This window comes from Lissotriton vulgaris, chromosome 6 (assembly GCF_964263255.1).
Source record: "Lissotriton vulgaris chromosome 6, aLisVul1.2, whole genome shotgun sequence".
In the NCBI taxonomy this organism is placed as follows: Eukaryota; Metazoa; Chordata; class Amphibia; order Caudata; family Salamandridae; genus Lissotriton; species Lissotriton vulgaris.
The window spans coordinates 1,770,347,772-1,770,361,928 of record NC_141694.1 but is presented as its reverse complement, the minus strand read 5'-3'; the positions used below and the strand labels follow the sequence as shown (position 1 = coordinate 1,770,361,928).

The 14,157-nt window shown below is 47.0% G+C and overlaps 1 protein-coding gene across 3 annotated transcripts in view; it reads right to left on the bottom strand.

Annotated features, from left to right (window-relative positions):
• Window positions 1–14,157, bottom strand: part of NCOA1 (nuclear receptor coactivator 1) — a 1,223,800-nt gene that overhangs the window by 86,238 nt on the left and 1,123,405 nt on the right. For all 3 annotated transcript variants that reach the window (XM_086928021.1, XM_086928023.1, XM_086928022.1), the window contains one exon: window positions 50–218. In XM_086928021.1, the coding sequence (XP_086784147.1) occupies window positions 50–218 (169 nt within the window). The remainder of the gene's footprint in view (window positions 1–49; window positions 219–14,157) is intronic.

Below are 14,157 nucleotides of genomic sequence, written 5' to 3'. Positions count from 1 at the left end.
TAGCGGGTCAGTGAAAATGACCTTTGTAAAATATTAGAAAGTTCATTACCTGGACAAGTTTATCTATCCCCAGGGCCCTGTCTAGTTCAGCTAGCTCAGTCTCATCCTTGCCACTCAGGAAGGACACAAGCTGTTCAAAGAGGGCTTTCTCATCATTGCGGCCTTCAATGGTTGTTGGTGGGCTCAGGAGGTCGTCCAGTGGGGAGCTGAGACATGGGCTAATAGAAAAGAAAATATTAACATTTATTGGACACAAGAAGGCATATGTTTAGGTATATGTAAATAAAGCCATGTGAACCATGATCCCTTTCACCACATACAAGACATTGTTCAGGTTCAAGATTCTCTAGCCTAAAGTTCTACTACGGTAATTAGGCTTCTAGCTATATCATACTCCCCCTCACCGACCAACAACCCCATCAAATTGACCTTTTGGAGCTAATGTTTAATTTTTCAAAACTACGTGACCCAGCAAAAAATAAATACCAAATTATGTCACAAAAGTTATTTGTAAATATATAACAAAGTGCAGCTTTACATCACAAGTCCATAGGAGAGAAAGCATTAAATGCCAGTTGTAGGAAGGTGGATACCTGACTATGGTTACCCCCAACTTTTTGCCTGGTGTTTTGCTGTTTTTTTGACTTAGTTGACCTGGGACCCTGCTATTCAGGGCCCCAGGCCTACTGCTCTCTCTGTAAAATGGATTCCATGTACTTTAGGTACATATCTAATTGGATACTGAGTCACCTTATCAGTCCCTGTACAGTGTACCTTAGGTACCCAGGGCATAGGTGTACCCAGGGCCTGCAGCATGTATTATGCCACCCCTGGCTGGCCATCCAAATCTGACACAACTGGCTGCACGACAGCTGGGGCAAGGTGGTGTAATCACCCTTTGCTTTAGATATAGTATCCCTATATCTAACCCTAAAAATGGACACATGTATTCCTATCAGTCACTCCTATGGCAGGCCTTAACAATCCTGAAGGCAGAGTGGTTGGAATTATGTGAGATGGTGCTCTGGCATGACCTGAGCCCGTCTGCAGCTTGCGGAACCAAGTCCTAATAGCTGTTCCATGGTAACGCGTACCATATACTCTTAAGTGCATTATAATCCTCGCGGTTATTTGCTATCTTTGGTATCGCTTTATCAAAACATGTCGAGTAAGGTGTCATACGAATTGGAATACTAACCCCTCGCCAATTCTGGCGACGGGGTTAGCATTCCACCCTTCTAGAGGGACACGACATGTATGTAACTGTGAACCCCGGTTAAAGTTAACTCGAGCCTCAGCATCACAAAATGGATGCTGCCACCACAGACACAAGTCTGACCTCCTGCTGCTGGGAGTCCTTCCAGCGAGGAGAGCTTGGACAAAGGGTTTCCTGTCAGGGGCGGTGCTAGCACCATCCCAGACAGGGTTTTGTGTATCCCAGGTAGGCAGGGCTGAGAGGAAGGTGACTGCAAGTGGCACCCCGGTGCTCACTATGCATCTGCCGGTTTGGACCAGTTCCAGGGGCACACCAGCCCCTGAGCTGGGGAAAGTCCGGACAAGGGAGAGGGGTGTAACCACCCCCCTCCTGGTCCCACCCATGGGCAGGACCTAGTCACGTGCCAGCCCCTTTCTTTAGTATGAAGGTAGGAGCGGGCCCCCTTCCCAAATTAGATCATTCTGAATCTTGACTACTTTCCACGAAAGAACTCTTGAACATTTCTGAAGACTCTCCCTTGTGGCTAAGGAGTAGCCACCCTGCACCAGCGAGGCACCATCTAAGCGCATGCGGTTTGCTGCACGTCCATCCTCTGGATCAAGACTGCCCAGCTCGACGAGACCCGGATTCCCTGGCATCTCTGACCTCTACCTGCATCATCAGCCCAGCTGAGATTCGTGGGTGTGACGAGACCTGAAGGGACCGGCCATCTCAAAACTGCACAACGCTTATCCAGCACGACCGCCGAGGGATCCTCGAGTGAGCGCTTTGGGGTTTGAGAAGCCCTAACCCTGAGCAGCTCCAGCACCGAAGTCCAGCCCCCCAGCATCCACAAGATCTGCGTGGGGCCCTTCTGCTCTTTGCTGCTCACCGCATTGTCCGGCTACTTGCCTGCTGGCTTGTGGCCCTCCTGACGACGAACCACGACGATTACATCTCTGGTCTGGTTGCTCCAGACTGGCCCTTGCTCCCTTCCAAGAGAGGAGCACCCCGGACCCTCCTGGTCCACTCCAGACGCCATCTTGAGTCCACCGCGTGGGCTTGCCTTTGCCAAGGTTTGTTGCCCCAATCCTGGGTCCAGCAACGCCGACAGCAGACACCTTCGTGGGACAGCTCGCACCTCCATCCTGGTCGCCGACAACGCCTCCTGGTCCGAGAGACTGCAGAGCCCAGCGTTGCCCACTCACCTGGTCGAGGTGACTTCATACGGTGCCATCCTGGTGCCCACCTAATCACTGGCTAGTGATTAAGAACTGAGTCCCCTCTGCTTTCAGGTCGTCTCCATCTTCGATCCAGGCTTGGATCACTCCGGACATCATCACTGGTCGCCTGCCAGCAACTTCATCTTTCAGGCTCCATAGACTGTAACGAGGATTCCCGACGTCTTTGGAACCCTGAGCATTTCGGTGCTCCAACCTAGGTTCACTATCTAAGTGTCCAGATCCTTTTTCGTTTTCAGCCTATCGAGTCGGATTCGTCCGATAACAGTAACTTTACGATTACTAGCATCCATAGACTTTGTCCCGCATCCCGCGTGAGAGTGCACACTCTGCACCCGATCCCCCTAGGCCTCCTGCTCCTAACCTGAAGGTTCAGTAGTGTAGTCCTAGCGATCCTAAAGCCTCTGGATCTTGTTACTTACCTGCTAGTATTTCGCATTCCACTTTTGTTGTATATGGTTTTTCGTGCCCCTCGGGCATTTGTGTAAATTGTGCAACTTAAAGTATTTTTATAAGAGTTTTGTTGTGTGCTTAGCTCCCTGACTCATAAAGAGATCAGGGTAGACTTGTTATAAATAAATATCCTTTTATTTTCATAACAACTTGTGTGTTGTCCTTTCACTTGGTGTTCAAGGGGTATATGTGATGGTATAACAGCTGGCTTAACACACCCTCTAGAGTTTAGCATGAAGACTGCTCTTGTCCATGCTACTAGGATAGCTGGTCTATAAGGTTGACTTACAACCAATCATCAATAAGGGTTGTTTGGAATGATACACAGTGATCACTAGAATAGTGAGCACTACATATCAGGCCAACTTCTCACACCAGCAGAGATACAAAAAATTGAGTATCTGGACTTTGTAGTGAAACCACAGCCAACCATAATGGATCACAAAGAGGAATACTGAGACGGTGCTGGAAGGGAGGCCACAAAGCTTAGCAGCCGTTTCCAAGCAGAAGAAAAGTTTATTCTTTCAGCTACGTATGAGAGGCAGGTGTAAAGATCTGGCGACAGTTTGCCTAACAGAAAAGAGTGAAACCTCCACCTCACAACAACAGCCCTACCAGGTGCTTCCTTCAATTTTCTGAAAAAGAGGGGTGTTTTCTATACTAGATGTATAAGTGTCAGGGTTGGACAATCTCCTGACCGAAAGAGGTTCCAAAATCAAGCATACCTTTCCATATCATCATAGTAACCCTTTAGGATTCACAAGTGAATTGAGAAGTTTATCCCAATACACTATTCCATTTAAAAACATGTTTATCTTGACCATGTTGTTAATGCCTTTAGCTTTCCGAAGTCAAATCTGAATATCCCCCAAGTACAATCCTTGGATTTTTGTCATACTTTAGCTTCCATTTAAAAGAATCATACATCTTTATTTAGCCCGTCTGTTCTCCTCTTCAACATCCTTTCTTTTGAACACACCTGCTCTCCAGAATGTGCATTCAGCCACTTAGGGTAGGTCAATGTAATCCACATGCTAAAGCGGATCCCTCCACCTTCTATTGGTCAACGTAGTTCTCGTCTGCTATGATGAAGCCTACCGTAGAAGGGAAATCCCCAAAAAGTTCTGCTTGTAGTGTCAGGCAGGTCTTCCAACACCTATCCGGCTTGCACAGTAATAAACACTTTATAACATATTACCATTTCATGCCTACCACCTACCAGTGTGGAAAACCCATTATTTAATTAACACTGTAATGCCCTACTCTTGCACTTTCAAATAATTTGCAGTCACAACATGTAGACATCCTCTATCTCTTCTGTTTCGTTTTGGTGCCCACTACCTTTTCTTTTTCCCTCAGTTTTTTATTATTATTAAACTTAGGCAGGCCCCACTGTCTCCCTCTTTTTTCAGGTTTGCTTTTGGCTTCTCCTTCCCAAGTTTCCTCTGACCCAAACTAGTGTCTTACTTCAGTATGTAATTCTCCTGCTTTTGCATAGCCTACTTGGAACACTGGTATTAGTATAACTTTTTTTTTTGAATTTCAAAAAACCTTTATTTCAAAGAATATGCACAGTACAATTACACAATTGCCAAATTGCAGGAGACAAGGCGCTTCGAAGCGTTACAGTACCACAGAAATAATCACATGTTCGAACGACAATAAAAACGTTATCCAGAAGAGTTACCAACAGCTCAGTGAAAAACGGCACCCAGAGGGAGAAACATCATGTGTAAGAGAGGGAGAGACAAGGGCGGGGGACCGTGTACCGGAGGGGGTCAGCTTATGGACCAGCACCGGCAGCCGCCGTGGGCGGGGAACCGGCGGGGAGCGCAGGAGAGGTCGCTGTTTGCTGAGGGGCGCGGCTTGCAAGATAGGTCTAGTATTAGTATAACTTAATGACTTTGTATTGTAGAATTTTGTAGTTGAATTTTCAGGAAATGTTGAGTTCTCAGTGTTGCCCTGCTGCTTTGTTGGCACATTTTCAAAGTTGAACATTGGTGGCAATTTCTCTGTACCTACAGTGCAATATAAAATCTGACCCATTTCACCTCCAGTGTGGGGTTCCACAGGGCTCTTCATTGAGCCCTACGCTGTTTAACACCTACATGGCCCCCCTGGAGGATGTGGTAACCCCTTTTGGGATAAAAGCTGTAACATATGCCGACGACACCCAAATGGTTGTGTCTTTCTCCCTTGAAGGTGAAAAAATAAAAAACCTCCATGACTGCCTTGAGGGAATCTACGAGTGGATGTCTAAATCAAGGTTAAAACTCAATGGCTCCAAGACCGAGCTTATGCTGCTGGGTCACCAATTGTCACCTCTCCCGTCCGCCATGTGGCCCTCCTGCCTAGGTCCCCTTCCTCAGCCCAAGACGGAACTAAAGAGTTTAGGCTTCTGGATAGAACAGGATTTATCTATGAAGACACAGGCCAAAAAAACTGCTGGCACCTGTGTCGGCCTACTCCGCTCAGCCAGGAAAATTCTCCCTCTACTCCCCGCACAATCTCAAAAACTACTTATACAGGGACTAATACTATCGAGGTTAGATTATAGTAACGCCCTCTTCCTGGCAGCCCCAGAGGCCACCTTTAATGTTCTCCAAAGAACACAGAATGCCGCTGCTCGGATGCTGACAGGAACACCTCGGAGACTTTCTGCCAAACCAGCACTAAAAGCACTCCATTGGCTGCCGATTCGAGAAAGAGTCATATTTAAGGCCCTATGCACCACCCATAGGGCCCTGCAAAACCTAGGTCCACCAATGCTGAAGACCATGATATATCCTTACAAACCCAACAGGCCCCTCCGCTCCTCTCAAAGGAACCTGGCTACGGTCCACAGAGCTAAGAAAGCCCGCACGGGAGGACGCCGCTTTTCGGTTACAGCCGCTACTCTTTGGAACGCGCTTCCAACTCAGCTTCGGGCCGAACCCAACTACATGAAGTTCCGAAAACTACTCAAAACGCACCTCTTCCCACAATAAAACTTCTTTTTTCTTTCTTTCCCTTTGTCCCCTCCCCTTTTCCTCACCTCAGCCGTATATGCAATCTCAGCGCTGGGACGCTCACGGGCAGCCATGCGCTATACAAATCCCGCTTTCATTTCATTTCATTCATTTCATATTTCCACATTCGTTTTAGCATAATTCACTTCTTTATTCTCAGATATGTCCACTATGTGAAAACATTGTGTTTTCTACACTACCCTCTAGTTGCTGAGTTGTCTTCGTAAGTTCACCAGCCTGTTACTTTAGCAAGCTGTTCTAGTTGAATGATGGATACATTAGCACCTATTGTATTACTTTGATCTACAAGGACGGATAGGAAACTGCTAATGATTTTAGAATTTGATTTGTGACATCTCCCGCCCCTCCCATACCTGGTTAGCTCTGATCTTCGCAGCTTGCTTGACCATCACCTCCCTGTGATGTTATTTTGTTTGATGCCTTACTCTTCATTCTTATCGCCACTCAATATAGCACTCGCTGTTAGTATGTACATTCCCCTGTCAGCAAGACTTTGTTTTATGCATGGCAAATTCCCCTGGCTTACCATCAAAGGTTTACTTTGCATTTCGTGTTGTTGACGTACAATCAGTGGTGCTCTACTTTTCCTAGGGTGTGATTCTAATCTAGAGGTTCAATCCGGCGGATGCATAATGCGTCGCAACGAATTTCCTATACAGTTTTGAAGTTGCTCAGTGCTAGTTGCGTGCTTTTACTAGGTGAGAAGTGTTATTTTATTTTCCGCTTTTTGGTGGGTGCAGTGGTCTTACAGGGGATGGTAGCTGAGAAATTCAGTTTAGCCATCACATTTCCTGTTCTAGGTGCTGTCTGGCTTGTGCTCGTTATAAACCTTACTACTCCAACGCACCACTGTTTTAGAAAGGAAGCACTGGGCCGAGCACCAACCCAATTGGTGGGGCACAAACGGCTGTCACGTGGTCACAGGGATCACTGGTCCAACCTGAAGCTCTCACTGTTGGCCAGCATTCAAGTCCTGGAACAACCCATCACCAGCTGGTTGCCAGGCGCTGTCTGCGCTGCAGTTCTCAGCTCAATAGCAGGGGTGACCATTTCAAAAGATCTATTCTGTATTTTTGGAACTTATGCTAATTGTTTCCCCAGTAGACGATATGGTTAAGATCAGATTGTAGAGATGTGATGAGAACAGGGCTTGAAACAATTAACTGGGAGAGTACCAGGAAATACCCTACATGCATGCATGCATGTCTGTGCTGTCATTTGTAGAGCACCAACCTAGCTAGAGAGAAATGGAGCACAGAACAGAGGGCGTGGCCTTCGGGATGGTATCTTCATGAGGGCAGGTCATGGGTATACTGTACGGTCAGGGGTACTGCTCCGTCAATAGGAGTGTCAGTTTTTTCTGACTTTCTGTACAGATATTTACTTACAATAAAATACATTTATTTTATATATACTCAACAACATGAAACATATGAATGGGGAGTGATTTATGCATGAGCACACATTTAAGGGAAAGAAGAAATTTATTCCTATATTGTCGTCGGGCATCGGATCTTTCAAGACCCGGACCCTTTCTAGACCCGGTTTCTGGCATTACAGCCGAAGACGGCTGTAATGCCAGAAACCGGTCCCCGGAAGCTTGTTTCCTTTCCAGTAAAAGAATTGGCTTGGTAGTTTGGTCTGCCCTGTTCCCACGATGCACTGGGCCAGGGACAGACTAATTTGCATGTAGCCAGGTTCTGAGCTGGGATGGTGCAGTGAGCTAAAAAACGGTGATGGATCAAGCCCTAATCTCATGACTGGGTAGGAGTGTTCTGCTTAATTCAGATACTCTGTCCATCACCAACCCCCTTTCGGAATCGTTTTGTCCACCATAAGCGTAGAAGGGTATGCTCAGACATGAGTCCCTTGCTCACTGCACCATCAGGATTCAAGCAAGCCGGGCAGAAGATGGCTGTAATGCCAGAAACCGGTCCCCGGAAGCTTGTTTCCTTTCCAGTAAAAGAATTGGCTTGGTAGTTTGGTCTTCCCTGTTCCCATGATGCACTGGGCCAGGGACAGACTAATTTGCATGTAGGCAGGTTCTGAGCTGGGATGGTGCAGTGAGCTAAAAACAGTGATGGATCAAGCCCTGATCTGTTGACTGGGTAGGAGTGTTCTGCTTAATTCAGATACTTTGTCCATCACCACCCCCTTTTCTGAATCGTTTTGTCCACCACAAGCGTGGAAGGGTATGCTCAGACATGAGTCCCTTGCTCACTGCACCATCAGGATTCAAGCAAGCCGGGCCGAAGACAGCTGTAATGCCAGAAACCGGTCCCCGGAAGCTTGTTTCCTTTCCAGTAAAAGAATTGGCTTGGTAGTTTGGTCTGCCCTGTTCCCATGATGCACTGGGCCAGGGACAGACTAATTTGCATGTAGCCAGGTTCTGAGCTGGGATGGTGCAGTGAGCTAAAAAACAGTGATGGATCAAGCCCTGATCCGTTGACTGGGTAGGAGTGTTCTGCTTAATTCAGATACTCTGTCCATCACCACCCCCTTTTCTGAATCGTTTTGTCCACCACAAGCGTGGAAGGGTATGCTCAGACATGAGTCCCTTGCTCACTGCACCATCAGGATTCAAGCAAGCCGGGCCGAAGACAGCTGTAATGCCAGAAACCGGTCCCCGGAGGCTTGTTTCCTTTCCAGTAAAAGAATTGGCTTCGTAGTTTGGCCTGCCCTGTTCCCATGATGCACTGGGCCATTGACAGACTAATTTGCATGTAGCCAGGTTCTGAGCTGGGATGGTGCAGTGAGCTAAAAAACGGTGATGGATCAAGCCCTGATCTGTTGACTGGGTAGGAGTGTTCTGCTTAATTCAGATACTCTGTCCATCACCACCCCCTTTTCTGAATTGTACTAGTGTGCAGTGGCATACGGTATCGAAGGCTGCAGAGAGGTCTAGGAGGATGAGGGAGGCTGTTTCCCCTTTGTCGAGCAGGGACCAGATGTCGTCAGTAGCTGCCATGAGGGCGGTCTCGGTGCTGTGGTTTGCTCGGAAGCCGGACTGTGAGGGGTCGAGGGATCCGTTTGTCTCGAGGAAGGCGGAGAGTTGTTTGTTGACTGTCTTCTCAATGACTTTGGCAGGAAAAGGCAGGAGCGAGATGGGGCGGAAGTTCTTGAGGTCCGTGGGATCCGCAGTGGGATTCTTCAGGAGGGCGCTGAGCTCGGCATGTTTCCAGCTTTCCGGCAAGGTGGCGGAAGCGAAGGAGCAGTTAATGGTGTCCCGGAGATGAGGTGCGATGATAGTGTCTGCTTTGTTGAAGATGTGGTGTGGACAGGGGTCGGTTGGGGAGCCGGAGTGGGTGGTGTTCATCATGCGGGTGGTGTCTTCGGTGCTGACCGGGGTCCAGGTGCAGAGGGTGGTGGGGGGCACTGGTTCGGTGGTTGGGTGCGTGCACTGTGCGCCGAAGCTGTTGTGTATGTCGACGATCTTGCAGTGAAAGAACGAGGCGAGTGAGTCCCAGAGGTCTTGCAAGGGTGTGAGGTTGTTGTTTCCGGCACTGGGGTTGGAGAGCTCTTTAACGATGCTGAAGAGTTCCTTGCTGTTGTGGGTGTTATTGTCCAATCGTTCTTTGAATGTTGTCCTCTTGGTGGTGCGGATCAGCTGGTGGTGTGACTCCCGCACATGGGGCTGTTAATGGGCGCATTTAAAAATAGTCAGCTTAGATTTTAGGGAACGAGTGCTGCAGAATTTAAAGACAATCTCTGAGCATGGCCAATGAAGGTGGTGAGGGAGGAGACCAAAAAATCTGGAGTTTCTTATCTGGTACTCGAGGAGATTGTTTGGGGGCATAAACAAGGACTGAGCCAGCACATTAAGTTATGCATGGGCAATTATATAGTTCAGACAGTATCACCAGCAGTGGCGGCTTCTCCACTAAGGCGGAGGAGTCTAGGCCCACTACTCAAAAGGAAAAATAAAATTATAATGTATTATTATAATTTTATTTTTTTCCTATTGAAATCAGTGGTTCTTGGGGTGGGGCGGGCGGGGCTGGCCAGAGCAGGGAGAGAAGTGGTTTGCACTCCTTAAGAGCAAATAAGTGCTTGGCCAGCCCGAGACAGTCCAACGCACTTTGCATCTTCCTCACCAGGCTTGTTTTACACAGACTAGAGGAACATGCAAAGCCTCTCAGTCCCCGTCTGAGTGCTGAAACACGGTGCTCAGACCAATCACAACGCTGCATTTCAGCATTGTGTTTGGCTATGGGGAGCCTGGGTGCTTCCTGCTATCCCGGCGGCCGGTCATGGTAAGTGTTTTTTTTTTCATTTACTTCCTGCAACCCCCACCCACCCCACCCCCCAGATCCACCACTCCTGTTCGGTAGCAGCCGCTACTGACTACCAAACACTCGACCTATACAGAACCCAAGCTCATGAGCATCTGATAGATAACTCAATTGTACTGGTCTCTCCTACAATACAGCTGTGCCGCCTCTATGAGGTCTTTCCTACATGATGGATGTTAAACCTGGCCCCTTTTTGAAAGGTCACTGCAGATTTTTGCCTTTCTCCTCTGCTTAGCTTGTTTTTGTTGGCATTTAGGACTCCATACAATTTTTTCCTACTCACCATGGGTAAAGTGCTTGAACTCCCCTTTGAAAACAAAGTGAAATTCACCTACACCTGATTGGAACATTTAACTTACTTGCAAGTTCCTTGCGGGGCCTTTAATTTAAATGCTACTAGTGGACAGCAGTACCCATTGTGCCACAAACTAAAGTAGCCTTTTAGGCTTACATTTGTTTATTCGTTGCAATAAATAGAAGGGTTAAGGCAATGTGATTACTGGAGTAGCATCAACATTCAGCTAATGCCAGTGCTGTTGGCAATGCATTTTAATATAGAAAACAGAAAGAACTAGTTACTTACCTGTTCACTATGGTTCTCCAGTATTATCTTTCATAGATTTACATGCTTGTATCTTTCCCGTCGTCATGGTGGGAGTCTCCCGGTAAATAATAACCATAGCAGTAGAAGAAAAAACTGCCTGAAACCATAGAGTAGTGTAAACATTAGGTAACCTCTCCTCCTCATTATGTGGCCCAAACTACAGCCAATCAGCAGCCAGCACCAGCCTACACCATTACCAGCAGAGCCACCATACCTCAGATTTCCTACCGCCCAAGAGTGAGCTATGCAGGAAACCAGAGATAAAAGGTGGTCTACCTAATGGAAACGGGGAGGTGGGTGGGCGCATATGAATCTATGAAAGATAATACTGGAGAACCATATACAGGTAAGTAACTAGTTATTTCTCCAGTATTCAGTCTTTCATAGATTCACATGCTTGTATCAGAGTAGATAGCAGTCTTTGTAGTTAGAGCGTTTCTAGGCTAGACCCCTTTCTTTTCTCGGGGCTGGGTGCCATAAATTCCTTCAGAAAAAAAGAACTCATTATGAATCAAAAGGTACGAATAACCGAACTTTGCCATTACAGTTATTAGCGTAAAAAGAAACCACATCATATAGAAAAAACAGCTGAATAAAAATTCATAAACATGTACCTCATTTAAAGAGATGTCGCAGAACTGCCTGTCCCACTGCTGCCTCTGCTTTCCATTCCGTGTCCAGACAGTAATGCTTGGTGAATGTATGAGCAGTCGACCAGGTTGCTGCTCTGCATATGTCTGGAAGGGCTACTCCTGCTAGCAATGCAGAAGACGTCGCCATTTTCCGTGTATCATGGGCACGGACTTTCATGTCGAGAGGCCTTCCTGCTTTCTCTTGACAGAAAACAATGGCGGATGCAATCCATCTGGAGATGGAGGAACGTGAAAGGGCCAGACCTTTTCTGGGCCCCGAGTAAGCGACAAACAGTTGGTTTGATTTGCAAAAGTTTTTAGTTTTCTCAGTGTAGAATTTTAGGCATCTGCCAATGTCCAAAGTATGTAGAGCTTTTTCAGCCGCTGTAGAGGGATTTAAAAAATATGTAGGCAGGATCACCGGTTCATTTAGATGAAAATAAGAGGGTATTTTAGGCACAAATTTTGGGTTAGTTCTTAGCATCACCTTATCTGGCCTGAATTGTATGAAGGGATCCTGTATAGAAAAAGCTTGGATCTCGCTTACTCTCCTGGCAGATGTGAGCGCCAGCAGTAATGCTACCTTCCATGACAGGAATTGCAGTTCAGATTTGTGGATCGGCTCGAACGGAGCTTTCAAAATTGTGACAAGACTGTGTTAAGCTGCCATGATGGTGAAGGACACTTAACAGGAGGAAACTTTCTGAATAGCCATTTTAAGAACTCCTTGATTAATCTGTTAGACCACAGAGATGGGCATCCTGGAGATCTTCTGTATCTGGATATTGCTGCTAGATGGACTTTAATAGATGAGTGCGCAAGCCCAGATTTGGCTAAATGCCGCAAATAAGGGAGAATTTGCTCAGGAGAGGACGTTAAGGGATGTACTGTATGAGCAAGGCATCAATTATATAATCGTTTCAATTTTGCAGTATATGTCTTGTTGGTAGACAGCGTTGCGGCACTTTGCAATATTTCACGGCATTCCGGAGGAATAACTAATGACTGGAATTCGTGCTCAAAAGGTTCCAAGCCGACAATCTTAGAGAGGTCAATTGCGGATTAAGTACTTGGCCCCTGTTCATGGAAATCAAATCCCTAGTTATTGGGAGCTGTATCCTTGGCTCCACCGACAGTTGTTGAAGCTCTGTATACCAAAACTGCCTCGGCCAGGCTGGGGCTATTAGTATTATTTGGCAAGGTTCTGATCTCATTTTCCTCAGTAGTCTGGGAATTAGGGGAAAAGGAGGGAAGGGATAGGCAAACATACCTGTCCATCGGAGGTGAAGAGCATTCCCTCTCGAACCCAGCTGAGGGAACCTGCTGGCATAATGTCTGCACTTTTTGTTGCTCTGAGTTGCAAACAGGTCCGGGCTTGGCTTGCCCCACACGCTGAAAATCCGTATTTGGTTGGACTTGACATAGTTCGCACTCGTGGCAAATGTCGGATGACCTGCTTAACAGATTCGCCTTTGTGTTGTCTACCCCTGGAACATGTTCCACTTGCAGAGTTATGTTTTGACGCAGTAGCCAGTTCCAGATCCTTTGTGCTTGAATCAATAGGGGTTTTGATCTCGTGCCAGCCTGCTTGCGCAGGTAAAACATTGTTGTAGTGCTGTCTGTTCGCACTAAGACCGATGAACCTTGGATTCTGGGAAGAAAAGCCTGAAGGCCCAGAAGAACAAGTTACTTACCTTCGGTAATGCTTTTTCTGGTAGATACAGTATCTGCCTGTGGATTCCTCACCTTGTGAATATCCCCTTGCGTCAGCAACATTCAGAAATTATTTTTGTAGCTTCGCGCTGACGTGGACTTGGACGTCATAGAGACACGGCATCGCTCGCGACTCCACTGACGCTTACAATAGGCCCACGCCGGCGTGATGACCTCAGATCGCCCTTTTTTCCATGCCTTCGAGGCACACGGACGGACCAATGACAATAGATATATACACAGTATACACAGTACAAAATAGTCAAGGTAACACATACAGTGTGAATCTGAGGGACTAGGGCTCCTTCCAGGAAGGTGAGAAGGGTGATGGTAGCTGATTGGCTCCTGGCCAAAGTTTGGTCCTTTTTACATAAGGACCTAGATAGGCTACTAATGTGAGGCCTCTGGCCTAGTACTAAGTATATGTCTATGTGACATTACTATTGTTATTTACCGGGGACTCCTACCCCGACGACGGGGAATGATTCAGGCATGTGAATCTATGAAAGATACCCATAATACTGGATAAACATTTGAAATAACACATTTTCTTGACCAAGAAATAAAAACATCACAGTAATTCTGGTATAGAAGAGTGGACAACGGGGAGGCGGGTGGGTCAGTGAGGAATCCACAGGCAGATACTGTATCTACCAGAAAAAGCGTTACCGAAGGTAAGTAACTTGTTCTTCTGATAGATACATCTGCCAGCGGATTCCTCACCTTGTGAATAGAGTCCAACAGCAGTCCCCACTCCCGGAGGAGTGTGTCCACTCTTCTAAACCAGGAAGTCCTGGAGAACAAAGCGCACAAAGTGACCCTCCCTCCTCACTTCGGTATCTAAGCAGTAATGCTTTGCGAAAGTGTGGAGGGAGGTCCAAGTCGCAGCCCTGCAAATATCCTCTACAGGCACACCTCTAGTCAATGCTGAGGTTGACGACTTAGCCCTTGTAGAATGAGCCCGTTTACCCTCTGGTGGTTCCCTACCGGCCAAAGAG